Source organism: Phalacrocorax carbo, chromosome 6, assembly GCF_963921805.1.
Source record: "Phalacrocorax carbo chromosome 6, bPhaCar2.1, whole genome shotgun sequence".
NCBI lineage: Eukaryota > Metazoa > Chordata > Aves > Suliformes > Phalacrocoracidae > Phalacrocorax > Phalacrocorax carbo.
In genome coordinates this window covers 20261073-20283736 of record NC_087518.1, presented here as the reverse complement: position 1 = coordinate 20283736, position 22664 = coordinate 20261073, and the positions used below count along the sequence as shown (strand labels likewise).

The following is a 22664-nucleotide window of genomic DNA, read 5'->3' as shown; positions in this document are numbered from 1 at the left end:
TTCTCCATAATTTTCATGCATTAGATTTACCTTTACAGTTTTAATGTACTTTGTATTTAATGATTTTACATTTATTTTAAAAAAGGTATCTTTGAATAACCCATTCCTTTCATTGCTGAATTGCTGTTTACTCTCCTCATCTTTTTCCCCCTACAACATTTTTGCAGCTTCTTGTTGTTAATTTCATCCATAAACTCTTTGAGCAAAAACATTTAGCCATAATGTTAAAAAATGATCTTTTGGTTTCCATTTAATCTACTGAGAATGATAACAGAAAATATCTGTAACTCTGCACTGCAGAACAATGACTTGATGCAATCTATTAGTCTATGCCTTTCAGAGCCTTCTTTCAACAAGAGAGAAATGAGATGCAGCATGGGGGCTAGTTAAACCTTCATGAATGTATTCAGGTATGTCTCTCATAGGGAGTCCTGAGGTAGGTGACTAAGGAACAGAGTCCTAACAAAGATATGTTAGTGAAAAACATTTTACTTTCTTCTTTAGTTGTCAACTTACAGAATTCCTCCCTTCCCTGTATGTTAATTGGCACTAATCCTACTCCTAGTTGAAAAGCAGTTGAAATGCCCGAGGGTGATACTTCCTTTGAAAAGGTCACACGTGCGTCATGCAAAACTTACCTGTCTGATACACTGTATCTCAGAATAAAACCAATCCTGATGAAGTGCTAGTTTTTGTCTAATGGCAGTTTATTACCATTTCAGCTTCTATCTGAATTGCAGTCTCCACAAGTTCTCCATGGAACTGACCACAGAGAATCTAAACCTCTAAGAAATATCAACAGTCCAAATATCACAGCCTCAGCTCCATGTCACTGTTGACTGTGAGACTCTCTAGTTATTGCACCAACCATTAAAATACTACTTCAATTGACAAATGGGTTTTTAGTATTTATGAACACGTGCTCCCAGGCCTAATATTCACTGTATTGATACACAGTAAGTAAATTGACCTAAACCTTTTAGAAGTGTAGGTAGCCTTAGAAAAGACCTACTAATAAGCAAACAGCTCATTTTATTGCATAGTTCTACTATTTCTATAAACTCACTGTAAAAAGTTATATTTGATTTCCAAACAATAAAATGTTCTACCCGTGTACAACTACTACTGGAAGGAAAAAGGTGACTTTTTTTTTAAATAAAAGCTATTTTAAAATAATTAGAACAAACAGTACCCAGCTGGTACCTATACTTACTCATTGCCCCAGTCCAGCCTCACTGTGAGGTGTCTCTTGACCTCTCGCACCTGATCCTGCGTCAAGTGACCTGACAGCAGCTGTCTACGTAGGTCAATGAGTTCATTCATCACATGGCGCAGTTTGTAGAAAAGATCTACCTTATGTTTCTGTAAAGGCATATTAATGGGAGGAGGGGAAAGGGGCGGGGTGTAGGGGGAAAGGGGCGGGGTGTAGAGGGAAACAGATTAATAAATTTGGAAAGAGTATGAGAAAGAAGAAAGGAGAGAGAGATTATTAAGTTACCAACTTTTCATTTAATTACCCTAGAGGAACATTAATCCAGTTTGTACAAGCTTTAAAAATTTTATATCAAAAAGTAGTGTTAACTGATGCTCTTTAAATGGAATAACTTTACTTCTAAAGTTTAGGCTCAATGTGCTAAGCGGTCCATTTTCTGATGGAATCTAACGTTATAGATAAGAGGATTCATTAAATGCAGCAGGGATCACTTACTCCAATCATATAATAAAGTTTTAGATTTAAAGTAACAGAGAGGTGAAAAGGTTAGTTTTCTGTCAGCAGCTACCTTAATGGTTCTGAAGACTTAGCAACAACAACTCACCACAATAGAAAACCACTTTTAATATTTTTTATATTCCAATTACTAAAATTTACCCAGGTATCTGTATTAGGTGGGGGGATATGAATATTCATTATCTGCACTCTAAAAGGGGCTAACACACTTAATGATAAAATCCACCTGCAAAATTACTTTAAAAGAGGAAAATTCCTATAGACAGTAAAAAACCCCCAAACTATCACCACCAGCGCGGGGTGGAGAGGGCAGCTTTAAACAGCTTCACAATCTTTTTAAAAGAACTAGCATTCCTCAAATATGAGAAGAAAAACAAAAAACCAAACCCACCCAAAACCCTGAAAAACACTACCCCAAATCAAACCCCCAAGACACAGACAGAATTTGAAATACTTTTTTACCCTGCAGGAATAACTATATGGAAAGTCTGGTGCTAACAACCAAGGCCACCTATTAGCACCAGTAAGATAAAGAAGCATGTCGAAACTACACCAGTATCTGCTAGATGAGAACTGTGTGTCAAGATGGCTCTTGTCTACACAGCCATGTCTCATACTACATAAAGTGGTCAACATGCAATGAACAAGGATCCCAAGAAGGGGGAAAGAAAAAAATATCTCCTGTTGCAGCTGAATGCGTTTTTTTTTTAACAGCTAAGCTCCACCCCAACCTGTATGCAAAACCTGAAAAGTCTGAATCTCTCCTCAGTGAAAACACTGACTAGATGGACTGAAACTGAGACTTCACAAGCTAGAATTGTCTTGATCGCATTTCTGCTTGTAAACAAGTGTTTTGTAAGAGCTCTCTAAATAAAGATACCTGCATTTATCAAGACTAGATCTGATGGACGAACACCCTAAAAACCAAACATAAGTTTCTCCTATTGCAACATATTACCAGAAAAAATGTTTTTCACTTGTTTTACCAAAAAAAGGTAGGATGAGATGAAAAAAGAATATCCATCTACATGAGTTTGTTTTCCTCTAAGATCATTAGATTTCCAATATTTAGGAAAACACATTTCAATGCACTCCATTTTGATGAGCAATTTGTTAATTTCTCTGAACCTGATTACACGTCTGTTTTGATGAAGCAGGTTAAGCACAGACGGAATCATCTGCTGTTCTTACCAAACAAATCTGAGATGAAAAGATGCACCATCTTTCAACTATGCATCAACACTGATTCTGGTCCCGCCTAAGAAAGTGAAATACAGACACCAAATCCAACAGAAGACATGTATTTCCAGGTCTGAAAACACTTATTCAAGGAAGATAATCATAGAATCATTATGGTTGGAAAAGACCTCTAGGATCATTAAGTCCAACTATCAACACAACACCCCCATGTCTCCTAAACCATGCCCTGAAGTGCCACATCTACATGTTTGTTTCAACACCTCCAGGGATGGTGACTTCACCACCTCTCTGGGCAGCCTGTTCCAATGCCTGACCACTCTTCCAGTAAAGACATTTTAACTAATATCCAATCTAAACCTCCCCTGAAGCAGCTTGAGGCCACTTGCTCTCATCCTATCACTAGTAAACTTGGGAGAAGAGACCAACACCCACCTCACTATAACCTCCTTTCAGGTAGCTGTAGAGAATGATATGGTCTCCCCGAGCCTCCTCTTCTCCTGGCTAAAAAAACCCAGTTCTCTCAGCTGCTCCTCATAAGACTTGCTCTCCAGACCCTTCACCAGCTTCACTGCCATTCTCTGGACACGCTGCAGCACCTCAGTGTCCTTCTTGTACTGAGGGGCCCAAAACTGAATACAGTACTCAAGGTGTGGCTCACCACTGCCACGTACAGGGGCACAATCCCTACTCCTGCTGGTCACACTGTTTCTGATACAAGCCCAGATGTTGCTGGCCTTCTTGGCCACCTGGGCACACTGCTGGCTCGTGTTCAGCTGGCTGTTGATTGCACACCCCCAGGTCCTTCTCTGCCAGACAGCTTTCTAGCCACTCTTCCCCAAGCATGCAAAGCTGATAAGTGTAACATGACAAGATTTGTGTTTAGGTTTTTTCACTAAACGCGGTCCAAAGTAAGTCCTCTATAAGCTGAAGACAACAGTAGGGATAGGAAATACTAATTTTTATATGCTATTTACATGAATAAGAAAAGACTGTAACTTCCTCTAACCCAAAATGAAGACAGTTGAATTTGGGTCTATCCAATAAGCAAATTGGGCATATCTATCAATAAAACAGTTGGCAGTACATTTCACTGCCATGATCATGAGAATCAGCTCCAGAATCATCATATTCAGACTACCCAAATAAACCCGCTGAAAGAGACACTCTCACTGTTGTAATGATGGTTCAAGGCTATCAATCAGAAGCGCTTACTTTAAGTACAAATGAGAACTGAGACTGTAGATTACAATTTTGTAAAAGCTAGTCACATTAAGTCCTACACAAGGATCTGAAAAAATAAAACCCCTCAAACTCAAAACACCTCCATGATCATGACAATATGCCCTTTTCAGCTTTAGTTCTCACACCTATTCTTCAAAAAATATTTCACCTGCTTTAAACAGAATGAGCATGTACTGATAGCTAAACATATGGTGTCCTTTTCAGAAAATACAAGGTCCCCTATGAGGAAGGAAGAAGAGGTCTCAGAAAGTGGAAAGCTAGAAGAGCTGTAGCTGTGACCTCAGGCAAACAGTTATAAAGTGAACCATAGACGGAAGACCCATGAAAGTTGAAGAAAATACTTGTGTGAGAGAAAAGAGAGCTAGAATAGAGTTGAAGGCAGCTTAATTCCAGGCTTGAAGGCAGTAATGGGTTTGAAGCAGTCAAACAACAGTTTAGAATGCCCCACAACCAACAGTTTATAATGCCCCACAAGAGTCTAGTGACTAATAAGCTCCATTTGGGAGGGAGATGCACATACTTTAATGACTTTCCTCTGCCTTCTCTCTTTCAAGAAAAAAAGACCTTCAAAACGCAACACTAAGCTAAGCTTTGTAATAAGCTTACCACCCCCATGTAAAGACAACTGCTTAAAGTGAAACGGATGATCCTGGACACCACATTTCCAGAAAAAATAATTTTAAGCATTAGAGCCATTCAAGCAATTTTAGTCAGAGTAGCACCATAAACAACCCTGAAACTTTATCACCTTTTCAGTAACTAAATAAAAAAATGCCTGTCAATCAGATATGTAAGTATTCATTCTGTTTTACAGTAAACTTTCATACAACCTATAACCTCTCATGTTTCACCTAGCTTTGTCACAAGCTACCAAGCAATGAGTGCTTTATCAGTCCATGCAGAATGATCTCCCGTGCACATTTATGAACATATTTGGCAACTATTTTACATCCAGAATATAAAAGTAAATATTTGTGCAAAAACTTCTATGGTAATAATTAAGGTGTGTCAGGGACAAAGCAACTGGATATTGTTAATGAATAGAGGACTCTCTTCTTACAAGCAGCACAAGTCTGTCCTCTAGCACATTTTGTTGCCTTATTTTACTATCCCCAGATACAAATACATTTGTTGTGTTTCTTTGATCTATTACTACTAACAAGTCCCACTTAGCAGTGCTTGGATAATCTTCATACATACAGCTACACACCAGAAAGTTGAATTCTGGCATTAATAGGGTTTTTTTGCTTTTAATGACTCATTATTAACCCTATGGAGATCAAAACTCTAAAGATGGTTTTACTGTTGTCGTGGGTGCCAAGTCCCCACCCAGCCGCACTCTCACTCCCTCTCTTCAACAGGCCAGGGTAGGTGGGAATAAAAAAAAAAACTATCTGTAGGTTGCGATAAAGACAGGGAGATTGCTTACTTCTTACCATCCCAGCAAAACACAATTGACTTGGGGGAAATTAATTAACTTTATTGTCAATTAAAATAGAGTTGGGTGATGAGAAGTAAGGACAAAAAAACCCCTTAAACACCTTGTGCCCACCTCCCCTCTTCCCAGGCCCAACCTTGCTCCTTCATCCCCAATTCCTCTACCCTTCCTCCCACCCCAGCAGGGGAATGAGGGGGGTGGCCAGTCCATAGCGGCTCCTTTCTGCTGCTCCTTCCTCTTCACACTTCTCCCCTGCTCCAGTGTGGGTCCTGCCCACAGGCTGCAGTCCTTCAAGATAAAGCTGCTCTGGTGTGGTCGTCCGCACAGTGTGGATGCCTGCTCTGTCACCTGTTCACCTCCTTCCCTCCCCTGCTCCGGCCTAGGTGTTTGCAGGTCTGTTTCTTACTCTTTTGTCCCCTCATCCTCACCACCTGTGCAGCCAATTGCCCTTTCTTAAATGTGTTCTCCCAGAGGCATCGCCAGCTTTGCTATTAGGCTTAGCTGTGCCCTGTAGTGGGTCTCTGGCTGGTTCCACAAGAACTGGCCTCTTCCCACAGAGACATCCCCACTGCCAACATCTGTGCAGAGCACCTGACACAGGTGTTTTGTTTTGTTTTAAACAGGTAATCACATGAAATAAACCTGCACTCAGATGAACACAAAGCTGTTTCATACTTCAGTACAATAACATCAACTCCCTGTTTCATGCCTATGGTGGCTTTGAAATACTAAGGCTTCCTTTGTCATTCTTCTCTAAATAAATACCACATAACATGAAAATATATAAAAGACTGCTATATTATCAGAGATGACCTATTTATAGTAATTTTGTTACCATGACTTCATTTAACACCACTGTAAAGAAGTCAGGATCTTGCCTCTCTCAAGAGCAGTCCCCTTAAGACATTTCCTACAGAACTGCCATAGGATATCATGGAGGAGAGGGGCACAAAAAATTATCTTCCTTATAAAAGCAAGTGAGTAGCTTTTCCCAGGTTCCTTGTTATGGATTTCGGTATCTAAATTAGATATTAAAGCCTGCAAGCATCATCAGCACATTAAAGGAAATAGCAAAACTGGAAACAACACAAAACTCATTCCATTCTTTTCAGTTTTGTCTGGATTTTTTAATTAAGCAAATTATTTTATAGTAAAGCTCTGTTGGAATGTATAGATTTGTGCAATATTCATAGTTTAATCTTACCCAAAATCTCTAATATTATTACCAGACAAACCTTAAACACTAGCTACGAAATTAGATAGTATTCATCAAGTGCCCATTGATAAAGGTCAGACTTTACAGGTCAATACAAGGATGTCTCAGGAACAGGGAAAGGAACTGAAGTAAAACTTGTGTGGGAGATGTGGATAGTATGCAGGTATAAAGACTGGCACCCCACAAAAGGTATCTGAGAACACAATTAATACTTGCACATATTCTTGTGTTCTAGATGTGTGCCTTAACATCTAGTCCTGTTTTATTACAGAACTAAAATGGACTTTATTAGCAGTTAAAAAATACAGAAAACAAATAGGGAAAAGTACCATCAAGCAAGAAAGCAAAAGCAGAGAAAAACAACAAAATAAAGCCTTGACAAGACAAGCAGAGATGTTGCTACAAGTTTTTCCTTTATATCAGATTAAATTACATCTGAATCACCATATACCATACTTAAGTAGTACAGCAACTTTTTTCTGAATATACTATGTCCATTTGCTTCTTCAAAATAGTGAAATCCTTGAGCTGAGCTAAAAGCTATGTTGAATTTACATCAGTAACTTCATGAAAGGGTTCCTTGCCACTCTTGGCAACAATACAAGTAGAAAGTACAAGAATTCTCTTTCCCTGAGTTGAAAAAAAAAAAAAAAAAAAGAAATTCTCAAAAGAATTAAACCTGTGATATGAAGTCTGAAATTATACAGAAGCTGATTTTATATGGGCATCCTCATACTAGAAGTATATATGCAAACTCTTTTCAGCATTCATTATTCCCACTATTTCTCTGAAACGTACTAGAAATTTCATCTGTGCAGAACTTGTGCTAATCTCCTCCTCTATTTAAGAGTATTTAACATGCATTACCAGAAACTTTGTACAGCAAAGCAACAATTGGATTGCCTCCAAAATAATTTCAGAACTTCCTCAGACTGCATATGTCTACAAAATTAAAAAAACCCAAAACGATTACATTAAAATCCTTTATGATAAAAAGAAACCAACAGTTATTTTATCTGCTTCAAAACCAGAATGGTGTATATAAATCACAGCTGTCTACCAACAAGTCCAAAAACCTGGTGATATGTTGTATCTGTTGCAAACCAAATGAATACCCTACAGCTTTTCATAGCTATAAACATCACGCCAAGAGGAACACAGGTAACATTACAGCAATAGCAACACTTAAGGTAATAACACAACACAGAGGAGGCCAGATCTTCAATATGTTATCAAAGCTATTTGCTCTTAGAAGGCTGTCTTTCCTAAGATCTCCACTACTGTCTATGAAGGTCAGCGGGTAATATTTAAACTCGTCACAATGCTCTGTGTTTAACAAATAAACTCATCTCAAGTTCTGAGCTCTCCACAGAATTATGAAGAAAAATATATTTATAAAGGGTTAGCACCATGCTACTGCCCTTCTTCAAGAAGAGAAGCTTTTTCCTATTTGTTTGTATCACCTCACAGACCTTAAATGTCTAACTTAAAGATGTAATTCAGAACCTATTTTTATTGATGGTAATGCAGTATGTAGAAAGAAAATTATATTTTTAAATTTCCTTCATAAAGAACTTTTCCACTTTAAAAATCAGTTATACCATATATGTAAATAACTCCAAGTTATTATACTCACTAGCAGTCAAGACATGTATCTTGACTCATATATTTTTCTTATTTACAACTTCAGATACCCAAGATGTCTAATACAGCATCTTGGGACAAGTAACAGATTACAACATTTAACAGTTACGGAAACAATTTTAAACAAATCTGACACTGCTTTGGTGTCTGAGTTCACGGTATTAGTACTGATATATTTTTGTTATTTTTAGGCTCTGTATCATAAAAAAAAAGGCAACTTGGCCAGAATAAAACAGGTATTCTGGGTGTAAATTAGTGTTGTTTAGGGGTTTTTTGGCTGTTTTGTTGGTTTTTGGTTGGTTTGCTTAACAGAAAAACAGGGAGGCAATGAAGGGGGGTTGGTCATCTCCAGCAAAACCAAGGAGGCGCTCTGTGGGATAATTACCTTGAGAAAAGGAAGAACTTCATTGAAGAAATACCCTAAAGTGACGCTCTGTCTCCAGCCCACCCCATCCTGGCTGCCACTGATGGTAGCCTACATAACAAGATTGTGGAAGAGACCGCAACTTACCATTATTTTGTTGAAATTCAGTTGAAGATCCTAATCCTTTAGGACTAGCAGCAACATTAACCTCCTTTCATAACATCATAATAAACTTTAAACAAAGCTTAAAGAAATGGAATCAAAGGGGATAATTATTCTGATAAACTTAGAGGTTCAATTCTTCATTCTTCATTTCTAGTACTGTAAAAACAAGTGACGTTAAGACTCCCACCCCTTTTCAATACCTATTACGTTTACTGAAGCCAGTTCCAAATCCTACGCATATTAAATGTACTTAATTTGTTTTAATTTTGAAATGTCAGAGCATACGATTTAAGTTTATTTTCCCTCCTGAGGAAAAAAAATACACAATCAAGGTTTTTGCTATTTAATCAAGGATGATTTCTTGGTTATTAGTTTCCTGGTGTCTCTCCCCATTTTTGAATGGCTTTATGATGTCATATAACTGTTAAGAGAACACAAGACAACAATACATTTTACTTTATCATATTTCTTCAGAAGTATTACTAACTAAACTAGAGAAATATAAGTCAACTTTCTAAAAGGTAATACAGTAAGGAAAGAGCCTGAGAATATGAGAGAGGCTTCCTTTTTACCAGCACATGGCCCAAATATCTCTCCAAATAAGATCAGCCCAACTAAAACAGAAACATGAGTGAAGGAGAAAGGTCTGTGAACCAACTAAAGGGAAAAAAAAAAATCTCTGACACACATATAGCTGGGGTTTGCAGCTGATAATTCTGTTATGCCTCTGGGAGATGTAGAAAGACCTTCTATGTTGAGTATTCACAGGTTACATTTTTAAGACCCTCTCTGAGCTTAAGAAGCATAATTTTCATTTTCCTTTTTACATGAAGAATAACTTATCCTGATTGTAAGACTGTAGAGTTTGGGGGTTTGAGAACAACTAGAAATAGCATGAAACTTGTAATAACATATCCAAATTGAACAACACTGAAAATCCCTGTTCAAGCATGTTGCTAGTCATGTTCAACACCATTCCCTCCTCAAAAGACGGAACCATCAAAAGTGATGCAGTGCCACTTTTGACAAAAAAATCATTACCCTCTCACTGCATCACTTACATGGACCTTTAGCTATTCTGTAGCCAGCACAAACAATTACAGAATGATTGAGGCTGGCAGGGACCTCAGGAGGTCATCTGGTCCAACACTCCTACTCAAGCAGGGTCATCCAGAGCAGGTTGCTCTGGACCTCATCCAGACAGCTTTTGAATAGCTCCAAAACTGGAGACTCCATGACCTCTCTGGGCAACTTGTTCCAGTACTTGGTCACCCTCACCGTAAAAGTGTTTCCTTATGATCAGCCAGAACCTTCTGTATTTCAGTTTGTGTCCTGTCACTGGGCACCACTACTAAGAGCCTGGCACCATATTCTTTATACCCGCCCATCAGGTATTTATAGACACCGACAAGTTCTTCCTCAGCCTTATCTTCTCCAGGCTGAGCAGTCACAGCCCTCTCAGTCTTTACTTATATGTGTGATGCGCCAGTTCTTCAATCATCTTTCTCTTGTACTGGGGATCCCAGAACTGGATGCAGTACTCCAGGTGTGGCCTTACCAGTGCTGAATGGAAGGGAAGGATCACCTCCCTCAACCTGCTGGCAACATTCTTCCTAATACAGCTCAGGGCACAGTTAGCATTCTTTGCTGCAAGGGTCCCTCACAGTCAACTTGGTGTCCACCAGGACTCCCAGGGCCTCTTCTGCAAAGCTACTTTCTAGATGGTTGGCTTCCAGCATATTCTGCTGCCTGGGGTTATTCCTCCCCAGGGGCAGGAATTTGCACTTTTGTTTGCTGAGCTTCATGAGGTTCCTGCCAGCCCATTTCTCCAGCTTGTCCAGGTCCCTCTGGATGGAAGCACACCACTGTGGTGTGTGAGACGCTCCTCCCAGTTTTGTATCATCAGTGAACCTGTTGAGGGTACACTCTGTCCTATCACCTAGATCATTAATGAAGATGTTGAACAGGATCGGACCCAGTACTGACACGTGGGGTGCTCCACTAGTTACTGGCCTCCAACTAGACTTTGTTCTACTGATTGCCACCCCCTGGGCCTGGCCATCCAGCCAGTTTTCATTTTATCTCATGTCTGGTCCAAATCTCATCAGCTTCTCTGTGAGGATCTGATGGGAAACAGTGTTGAAAAGCCTTCCTGAAGTCAAGGTAGACAGTATCACTGATCTCTCTTCACCTGCCAAGCCAGCCATTTCCTCATAGAAGGTTATCAGGTTAGTGTGACTTCCCCTTTGTGAATCCATGCCGACTACTCTCAATCACCTTCTTGTACTTCATGTGCCCAGAAACATTTTCCAGGATTACTTATTCTATCACCTTTCCAGGGACCAAGGTGAAGCTGATCAGCCTGTAGTTTGCTGGGTTCTTCTTGCCCTTTGTGAAGACAGGATTGGTATTTGCTTTCCTCCAGTCCTCAGGCACCTGTACTGATGGCTATGATCTTTTAAAGATGATTGACATTGGCCTCACCATGACATCTGCCAGCTCCCTCAGCGCTTGCAGGTATATCCCATCAGGAACCACAGACTTACGTACATCTAGTTTGCTTAAGTATTCCCAAGCATGATCCTCTTCCACCAAGGGTAAGTCCTCCTTGCCCGAGACTTTTCCCTGGCCTCTGGGACCTGGGAATATCTGAAGGCTGGTGAAGACTGAGGTGAAGGCGGCATTCAGCTCCTTACCCTTTCCATATCCCATGTTGCTGGTGTCCCTACCTCACTCAGCAGCCAGCCTACATTTTCCCTCTTTTTTCTTTTGCTGTTCATGTACTTATAGAAGCCCCCCTTGTTGCCTTTGACATCCCTTGCCAGATGTAGCTCCAGGTGGGTTTTTGGCTCTCCTAACCCTTGTCTGTACATGCTTGGACAGTGTCTCTATATTCCTCCCAGATTACTTGTCCATACTTCCAACTTCCTTTATGTGTTTGAGTTTTGCCAGGAACTCCTTGTTCATCCATGCAAGCCTCCTAGCATCTTTGCTTGACTTCCTGCTCACTGGGATGGACTATGCTTGCTTGAGCTTGGACAAGGTGATTCTTGAAACAGCCAAGTATCTCCAATCCCTCTTCTTTCCAGGGCCTTATCCCATGGGACTATTTCAAGCAGGTCACTGAAGAGGTCAGAGTCTGCTCTCTTCAAGTTCAGAGTTGTGATCCTGCTTTTTGCCCTGGTCCCTCCTCTCAGGATCCTAAGCTCTACTATCTCAAGGCCACTGCAACTAAGGATGCCTTTAACCTTCACATCCCCAACCTGCCCTTCCTTGCTTGTAAATATGAGGTCCCAGCAGTGAACAAGCTTTAATAAGCAGAACTAAAATTGGTATCAAATGTTCCCTGCTCACATCATCACCTTCCATTTGCCTTGTAGACTTGTGTCCCCTATTTACATGAAAAATCACAGTAATAGAATCATAGAATCATTTAGGTTGGAAAAGACCTGTAAGATCATCAAATTCAACCATGAACATAACACTGCCAAGTCCCACTAAACCTTGTCCCTAAGTGCCACATCTACACATCTTTCAAGTGACCTCAAAAGAAAAGGACCTCTGTTATGCATTATTTGAAAAACAACACTTTCAATAACATAGTGTTCTCATAACGTTACTTCACATCCCAAAATATATTTGCTGAATTATGCGATCTTCCAGAGGGAGAACTGATTATCTTGATCCACAGCAAGTGTATTTCTTTCTCCCCCAGGAGTTCTGGTCCGCAAAGCTTGGAATATTGGTAAATCTGGCTGAAAGAGGAGGACTTTCAACCTCCTGCTGCCATCTCTGTTATAGTCATTCATAATGCCTCCTGCAGGAACCACTGCCTTTGAGTGCCACAGAAGCCACTTATCCTCTGATGTATTAGAAAAGGGGAAGCTGTAGAGCCTCCACCTGAAAAAGGTATAAATCTGGAGGATCTGATGAAGACACTGCATTCAATACTAACTGGCAGCATTTACCTGTCAGAGAGGTAATAAATGAAAACATTTTGCTCTGAAAGAAACTGAAGCAGAATTAAGTGTGGAAGTCTCTATATTTCATACTTTGAGTAGGGTTTTTACCATTATTTAAATGCAAAAGAATTTATAAGCATTCAGCAGAAAGCTTCCCACCCTTGAATAAATGGCTATATTCTTTTGCAAATACAATACTGCCCCATAAATCAGTACTTCAAGGTAATTTTCTGTATGACAGAGAAATTATATTACCTTTCACATCAGTTTTAAAGTAGAGTTAAGTGCTTTTGTTTCCACTTTGAATAAACATGATCTTTATTAGAATGCATATTAATAATTAATTCACACTAATTAATGATAGTCAAATTGTCTACATTACAACTTACATGATAAATACCTATCAAGAAATTCAAACTGTATTTAACAAGTGCTGTCAGATAAATATAGTCCCCTTAGCAGTGCCTTAACAGAATTTGGCACACCAGTGAAGTTGAAAAATAGTTTTTCCCCAAAGCATTTCCATTGTATTTAAGTTAAACATCTGCTCTTTCAATGCTCCTTTACATACTTAACAGGAAACTTCAAATCCAGTGGAGCTGAAGTCTATAACCTGATACTTTCACCCTTTTTCTAGCTTCTCTCATAGTGTCACACAGTACACAAAATTAATATTCTTATTCACACATGTGGAGTGGTCTAGAAGTAGTACTACTACTTTAGACCTGACAAACCCAGCAGTAAGAGAAAAAATTTTCAAAAGAAATCGCAGTGTCTGTAGAACTGGGTCAATATATGTAATCTTAAATGTCTCTAACAATTCTTTGTCTCTGTTAGGATGTTCATGTAATATAAGTTCATTATGTTAGAGAAGATTTTGCCAAAAGCCAGGTTTTAAAGTTGTATTAGGAGCACCTAAATGTTATGGGAAAAACCCACAAGCAAAACACACACTATTATTCCAATAAAATATAAAACACAGACCATTATTTGCAGACCAGTTTGATTAGTGCATTTTGTAATTAATGATTTTGGTCATAACGCCACCATTTGTCCTGCAACATTTCTGTGAAGCCCTGAAGAAAATGGCTGAATGCGTTCCAACAGTTTTCCAACTACACACTTCCCATGTAAATTTGAAAAAGTAAGGACATTTCAATACTGTTCAACTGCGAAAGCATTTCAGCTACGCTTGCCATAGACAGGTTCCAGTAAATTTAATTCCTCCAAGAGAAACAATTTCACCTTCAGAGGAACAGTTCTAAGTAAAAAAGGGTACTGGTTTCTCATGCCTTAACCTGTGATAGCATCTGTCATTTTGTTTATGATTTTGGTCACAAAAATCTGTTTCAGTCAGTCAACAATGTGAAAATTCTGTTTTTATTGTAGAATATTTATTCTGCAAATAATTACTTCGCAATATCTTTAACAACATATACTGTAATTCCCACGTTTCTACATAGGTAAGTATTCAGCGTGGCTTCCTTAAAATACAGTAAGGAATGAAAAATTATGTAACACTAATTACAAAATCCCACTTGTGGTTCTTAAAATCTTGACTTTAGATTAAGAGTATCATGCTGTTTAGATTGAGATTAATAGGAAGTAAAAGTTTACATTCATATTTTACCTGTATCATTTATTCTGTGCAGTTAGGGCAGTGTAGGCAATACAACGTATCTTTTTTATAGGCTAGATAAACGGAATCCACCAGATTTACGTGATACACTGAAAACCAAGATGAGCTAAGGTTTATAGGACTTATGTTTCTGTCAGGGGAGGACAACTGAACCAATGCTAGTGATAAAATCACAACTGCTTTACACACTTCAAAAGCATTAATCCTAATCCTTTTTTTAAGAAGGGGGGGGGGGAAAGAGCAAGATAAAAAACAGATTATCTCCCTGTTATTATTAGAAAGTTCTAATACTGAGCCTTAACTGAAGAAGCTTCCAAAATCAGAGACCACTGTCCAGCAGAGGAAAATACTTTAGAGTAGAAGATTATAGTCCATTTACTTCGCAATTTAAATACAGAATCGATCCATTTCTACTGCTTCACGCAAATGTTTAGCACAAGTCTAATCCACCCTGGAAGTCTTAACTTTGTCTATATAAAACAATTAGTTGGCAGAGTTCAGAAAATAACGCAACCCTTTTTTTTTTTTTTTTTCTATAATGAAGACCAGGAGGAAGTGAAATTATTTACATCTTACTTTTAAGTTCAGGATCTTTTTTTAAGGTAAGCCAATCACCCAAGTTGATCTTCTAACTTAAAAATCTTCAGGTTTTCAAATTTTCTATTTCTGTTTTGCATTATAATGCAATTTTTTTCAAAAACAAATTAATATCTCATTAAATATAATATTGAGAAAATGAAAATCAGAATTCCCTTATACATGAGTATTTCCTTCTCACTGAGAATAGTGATTCTTTATGGTTCTTTGAACTATTTCAATCTATACGAACTCATATGGATGCATCGACATTTTTAACAGTAATGCTCATTTGTGTCTCAGACCTATTACATGCCTCCCCCTACTATTATGAAATAGGAAGATAAATGCAGGAGCCACAGCTCTTATTTATGCAAACCATCTATGGTACTTCTACTTCAGAGCATGACAGAAGGACAAATAAAGGGCAGGTCATGGCATCCACATGCTTAAAACAACAACTGTTACTACTGACTAAATAACTTTCCTTTCCTGCGTTCAAGTTTAGATTTTAATGCTTATACATAATGAAAAAAATTATCCTAAAGAGAAGGATCCAAAGAATATCAGTTGTGTCAATGACTAGTATTGTTTGGCTGAGGCCTCTGCCTCACGTGCCAGGTCAAGGACACAAGGCCATTAAAAGCAGAAGTTGGTTTATTTGGTAGCCCTGCTGATACCAACATCTCTGAACCATGCAGGCAGTGTTGGCCATGCTTAGATGCAGACTACCTCTGTGTTTCAGGGAAGATGCTTCAAGACAGCTAATAGAAATGGAAATGCACTGTATGATCAATTCAGATACCCTGTGACAAGATGGTTTGGGTTTTAGACAGCCAGAAATGCTGTTAAGAAAAGTCTGATCCATCATAGTAAGACTTATATAAACCAGTAATTTCTTCTCCCTTGACAGTAAACGCAGTAAATCCACCACATATGGCCTCAGGAAAAATACTGGTAAAATAATAATTGATTCAAATGCAAGCTAAAGATAAGCTCCTTCATCCTATTAAAGAATGTGTGAAGCAGACTAGCTGTAAACTCTGGTACTGAGCTGATAGCCACCTCATAATACAGCAGGACTGAAAACATAAATTGCAATTTAGTAGTTAAACAAAAAGTGCAAAAAAAAAAAGTAGAACGCAGCAAGTAGGATGTAAATTATAAATAAAAACTGTTTTCAAATACCTACTTTTATTTTTCTGTAAAATATGTAAGCTTTTGGTAAATAAAAAATTAAAACAGTTAAAAGATGAGAGGCAGAGCTGCAAATAAAAAACTAAGAAAAAGCAGGTACAACTCCCAGGATAAAGAATTAATTCAAACCTCTTCAGTTTAAAAATGTTTGTTCCACATATGGGGCAGTAATACTGCAAATATTTGCAATGGACCAGAGGCTGGCAGCTGTTAAAACTGCAGATTTTAAACAAAGATCTCAGTAACATTAGAACAAAACCATGTTTCCCACTTAGGGCATCTCATAACTATAGAAAACAAATATCAAAGCATTCCTGTTAGTGTGGAATATTGAGATTTTTTTTTTTTTCTTCCTATCTATTTTAAATAGCGTCACCTTCGGATGTAGAAGGTAGGTGTTTTCACTAGTGCTTAAAATGTAATAGCATGCTCTATAGACAAAAGCCAAAAGGAAAGGAAGAAAAATATAATTACACAGGCTAACACTCAGCTTAGGTACAATGGTTAAAAGCTGTAGTTAATAAACACCAGGCAAGCATTATATCAGCATTATTTCTGGACTGAAACACAGCACATCTGGCAATGGACTACCCTCAAGTACACTACTGATTCTCAACTGCTGAATCAGTACAGTCTCAAAAGCAGAAGAACTAGCTATTGGCTCACCCTTACACCTTCACACAGCATCTGAACAATTTCTGGTGATCACCCACTCAAAGATATCCAAAATATCTGCTGTTCTCTACAGTGTTTGAAACATAAATAAGCCAAAAAGAAGTACTGAATGTCATTCTTTTCCACAGTTTATACACAAATAGCTGAAAAGTGTGTCTTTGCCAAGTAAAAAAGGTAAAAAGTCATCAAAAACCATAAAAAATATATTTAAAGGGGTACAAGAATTAGCATGTGATCTCTGAAAGACATCACTAGAGAAAGACTCCTAAAGAAGTATTAGACTTTTGCATACAATTCTCTTGCCTGAAAGATATAAAACACATCAGTGCAGTATATCCACTTCATTTTTTTTTGTTTTAGTAATGATGTTTTCCAACACAGCTGGTCCTGACTAAACAGATTTAAAGATTCATCAATTCGAAGACTATAAAGAATTCTTGTGATTATCTAGTCCGACTTCCTGCAGGGCACATGCCATAGAAACTCACTCACAGATTGCTACAACATAGTTCCTCTAAGAAAATGTGGCAACAGATCATTTAAAATACAATCGAGTCTTGCTTTAAAGATATCAGTAATAAAGAAGCAGCTGCTTTCCATGATTAATTTATTGTTAATTACCCTAATTATTAAAAAGTGGCTTCATTTCTATTCTGAATTTGCATAGCTTCAGTTTGTAAATACAGGACTTTGTTATACCTTTTTTGACAGAAATGACAGATTGAGACAGACTTTTGACAGATTACCTCAGCTAGCAATCACCGACCTGCAATCCTTCTCCATGCACCTATTTGTAAGTCATAAATAGGCTAACTCCTCACTGAAATGCAGTTTGCCTGCATAATTTCTTCACTCTGTATTTGTCAGGCTTCTGCTGGAATATTATTCTCACTTGTACATGTTTACTTCCCTAGATATGTATTTTTATCTATTATACATTGAGAAGGTGTGGGTAAATGGTAATTCTTTAAAGCAATAATGAGAATATCCAGAAGACATTATATATTCTAAATATTATGTTTGACTGTTTGGCTGTTTAGTCTAAAAGTGACAAGAATTAGGAAAATAATTTAAATCAAAAACTTGCAGGAAAGAAGAATGGAATAATCTTTTCTCCTTGTCCATGGCAAGTAGAATAAGAAACAGCTGGCAGTAAGAAGACTCGGCATAGGCTTCAGAAAAAGTCTTTAACAGTATGGGCCAAAAAATACTGAACTTTTTGAGAGGTTGCAAAATATCCATCATTACAGACCTTTTTTTTTTTTTTTTTTTTTTTTTTAGAGTAACAAGCAAGGCAAGCATGTTGAAAATGCCATTGTTAGAAATTAACTTGCCTTAGAGGAGTCAGATGGTGGATAGATACAGTATATCTTCTCCAGAAGATGTGCCCTGGCTGTCCCAGGCCACCTATCTTTTCTGACCTCAAGGAAAGACAGGTAACCTTAAGATTTATTCTAGGTCCTCCCCTCCCATTCTAGGTTCTCCCTCCTATCACTCCTTGCCTTGTAAGAATCAAGTATTGAAGATAATTTCTGAACCTTTCTAGGTTTTCCACATTTATTCTGAAGTGGATGCTGCAAAATTCAGTAGGAATTGCTCAACAACCACCTCATTTAGTCTATAAAGAGAGATTTTCAATTACTCTCCTCCTCTGCCCCCAAAGTGGCCCCCTGCTTATAAAAGCAAGACTTGTTATCCTCTTAGCTATCAAAATCAAGACAGAGACTGATGTTGAATTGGTTAGCCATAATAATGTTTCATCATGTTAAATGTCATTGCACCTCAGGACACGAACACCATCTGTATGTCCTTTCTATATTTGGATGCATTAGAATAGATGCTGTTTAAATGAGCCAAGTATCTGACAGAAAACATGCCATTTCTGAAATAATCATTACTTAACTTTCTAATTCTGCTTCATCAGCAAATTTTGACACTGAACCAATTTTTTCTGATTCCTATTATAAGAATAGCAAATAACACCGAGAGGAGAACAAATCCCTGTAAGTCCTATTACAAAAGCAGCAGATACAAATAACAATTCTCAATTTTCAACTCCTTTGTTATCAATTCATCTGTTTTTAAGCCATTTAGTAAATGCAATATTTAATTCTTTAATCATAGTGTCAAGGGAGGGTTAGTTAATGCCTGCAGAAGTTCTACATTTATTGTTACCTTTATCGGTGCAACTTGTAATCAGATTTATGGATGTGTGTGGTTTCTACCTCTGACATGGTTGACAATTTCTGAAGAGAAGGCTCGCACTAGAAAACAGGGAAACTCAGCTATACAGTTTGAAGATTTGAGGTCAGAAAATATAATTGGCCTGAGACAGCCAGGGCACATCATCTGCAGAATATGTGCTATAAGCCACATTGGTGAAATATGGACTGGAGAAATGGATTGTCAGTTGGGGGGAAAGCTGGCTGGACTGCCATGCTCAGAATGTGGTCATCAACAGAACATGGACCAACTTGTGGCTGGTTCCTAGTGGCATCCCTCAGTGTACCAACATCTTTACTAACAATCTGGTTACTGGAATAGAGTGTGGTATTGGACACTTTGCAGGTGATACCAAGCCTGGGGGAGCAGTCACCACACTGGAGGCTGCTATTCAGGGGAGCTTCTTACAGGCTGGAGAAATAGACCAACACGAACTTCATAAAGTTCTTCCAAGGCAAATACAAAGTCCTCCCCATCTGGGATAGAATAACCTTATACAACAAGGGCAGGCAGCAGCTTTATGAAAGACAACCTGGTGATCATGGTGAAGAAGCTGAACATGAGCCAGCAATACTGTCCTTGCAGCAAAGACCAGCCATACACTAAGCTGTATTAGCAAGAAGGTCAAGGGAGGCAATTCCCTGAGTAACTGCTCATTTATGACATTAAAATGTAACACTGTGGTACAGCCAGTTTAATCGACCAGAAATACATGTTGCTGAATAAACGCAAGTAGTCTCAAACCCCTCATTGTCTGAACCTATTGTCTCCTTTCCATGCACCATGGCTGGCGCTTTTACAGTGAGCCCCATCCAGAATCTAATCTGCTAGAAAAACAGCAATAGAATTAAAGATGGTTAGCACTCAGCCAGATAATTCCCACTGCACAGCCATACAGACACTAGCATATACATAAGTGCAATAAGCAGCATACATTATGAAGCCTGGCTTCTCAAAGCTCATTCCTGTCTGAATTACCTTCTGCTTCACAATATGGCTGAAATTGCACTGTAGCCCTTCTTATGGCAGGAGCAATAAAATTACATTTCTTCCCTCTACACTGCCACTTATTTCCAAGAAAATTAATTATTTTTTTTTTGGTTGGACTTAGTTAGAACTGGTAAAGAGATTAAACATAATAAGGCAGGGGAGTAGAAGAAAGAATGAAAGGAAAGAGGATTGTCTGTTCAAAGGGACACCCTTCAGAAGGCCCTGGCCACGCCAACTTAAGGACCTCTAACAACAGATGATTCGTAAAGTATAGCTTTCTGATTTCCTCTAATAAAAATGGGAGAACACCATCAGAAATACAGTGTTTTTCATGGCACAATAATGTTTTACAAAAAAAAAAACCCCAAACAACCCCCAAAAAACCCAACAGTATCAAATTTCACATCATCTTGTAACAATACAATGAGATAGTACCACTTTTTGCATCAGAAAGTCACACACAATGTGTAAATGTTTCAGCTTATTGCCCATGTAAGAAAATTCTAGCTTATTTGGTGATGCCTGTGAGCTACCTAGTTATGTATTTCCCAGATCTACCTACAAAACAAACCCTGAAAGATGGTAGTGAAATGAAGAACAAAGGTACTAAAAAATTACATCTTAAAACAGGGTATGGCTTTTCTAGGATAAATAAAACTGACAAGGATAAAGGATTTATTTTAGATTGTTTCACACAGGAGAATTTGTTAAATAAGGAAGTGTGCCTAACATCTGTCTTTCCTCTTTCTGCAACTATTTCAATACAACTGTTCTGTGCTTCATCTAACACAGCAATGCCATTGGTTTCAACAGAAACCACAATTATATTATTTCTAGACTACTATGCTAGTGGTAATGGAGTAAGTCTTAAATTGAATACTTGCATTTAGATGTGTTTCTAATGTAGATTTACATGATGACAGCCAACAGTATTACACAGTGAGAGCTGCCATGCTTGCAATTATCGTCAGATCTGAGACAGCAAACTCAGCAGCTACTTCAGAGTATGACACCAAAATCCAACAACAAGGCTAACTGGCTCATTAAAAATCATCGTCCCAATTCTAAACTTGTCAGTAATACTGCCAGTTCCCCTAAAACAAACTGCCATTCTGTTTACATTCTGTGACGCAAGGGCCAGACAAAAATTGACAGAAACCTTACCTCTAGTTTGTATCTTCTTAGCATTGGATTGATTGCAATATTTTCCTCTTTTGAAAGGCAACAGGATTTCCCCATTTCACTGTCTTTAGTGTCTCTCCAAGTAATAACTAAAACATCTCTGTATATCATACTTTTAAATAAAATGAAGATACTAGTAATATCTATACACAATACCCATAAAGTTATTTGGTTGTTATTAAAAAAAAAACAACCACCCCCAAAAAACTCACCACAGTGGTTAAGATCTTATTTTCTTCTTCCCTTTCTTCCATTCTACCAAATATTCCATAATTAATGTTTTTATTTACAGTAATTTCATTAACTCATTTAACTCTACCAACACATTCATGAAAGCCTGCCATACACTTGTTTGTTTACACCTTTCTTTTTCATTAGTAAACACACAGAAACCATCATTAACAAGAAACCTCTTTTTCAGTTTCCCCAGAAAATAAGTTAACTTTCTTTTAGTATTATAAGCCAGTATTCTATGTGCATTTTAGAAATCCATTAAAACCTATCTGAGCAGGTTTCCAAGCACATCCCTCTAATAAGAAAGTAATGAGTCCATTTAACAGTTTTCGTAAAATCACTTAAAATAACTAGATACTTCAAGACTTACAGTAATATAATAATTATAAACCTGCATCTTTGATAAACATCTATACCTTCTAATAGGACTGTTACATTAACTACTGCATTAAACAAAAGAGAAGCTCAAACTCCCCCTAATCAGTGACAACACAGGAATGTGCAGTGCCTCAGTCCACTCACCCATTGTCTAAACAACTGCTAGTGTTGCCAGAAAGGACAGGGTGGGAATGGGTCACAGGGTGGAAGGGGACAGGAGGGAAACAAACTGCCTCTTTCTGCAGCAGTGCCCGCTTACATCAGCTTGAAAAGTCCAAATAGATATTAAGTAAGTCTCCCTTTCCTTCTGAAAGGATGCAATCTCAGCTTCATTTCTGAATGCCTGCTCTTGCACGGACTACAGAGCAAGCATTCACAAATTCCCCATCACCTCTCAGGACATATCCTAAAGAATAAACTGAAATCTGCTCCATCAACTGCAATTTAGTTTAGATCAAACAGCTAATGCTCAAATGGCAAAGAACATAAAAGATATCACTATTTCCCCCACTATGTATAGGTCTTTGAATTCATACTACTGTCGTTTTGCTGAAACAAAACCAAACCAAACCAAAAAACCAACCTTCAGATAAAGAACTTGGGACTCGGG

General features: G+C 38.1%; 1 protein-coding gene across 12 annotated transcripts in view; it reads right to left on the bottom strand.

Annotated features, from left to right (window-relative positions):
* DOCK3 (dedicator of cytokinesis 3) overlaps positions 1–22664 on the bottom strand; it is a 222954-nt gene that overhangs the window by 147936 nt on the left and 52354 nt on the right. For all 12 annotated transcript variants that reach the window (XR_010373348.1, XM_064454097.1, XM_064454103.1 and 9 more), the window contains exon 6: positions 1214–1362. Coding sequence is in view for 11 of the 12 variants with exons in the window: in XM_064454097.1 (XP_064310167.1) it covers positions 1214–1362 (149 nt within the window). In the remaining variant the exon portion in view is untranslated. The remainder of the gene's footprint in view (positions 1–1213; positions 1363–22664) is intronic.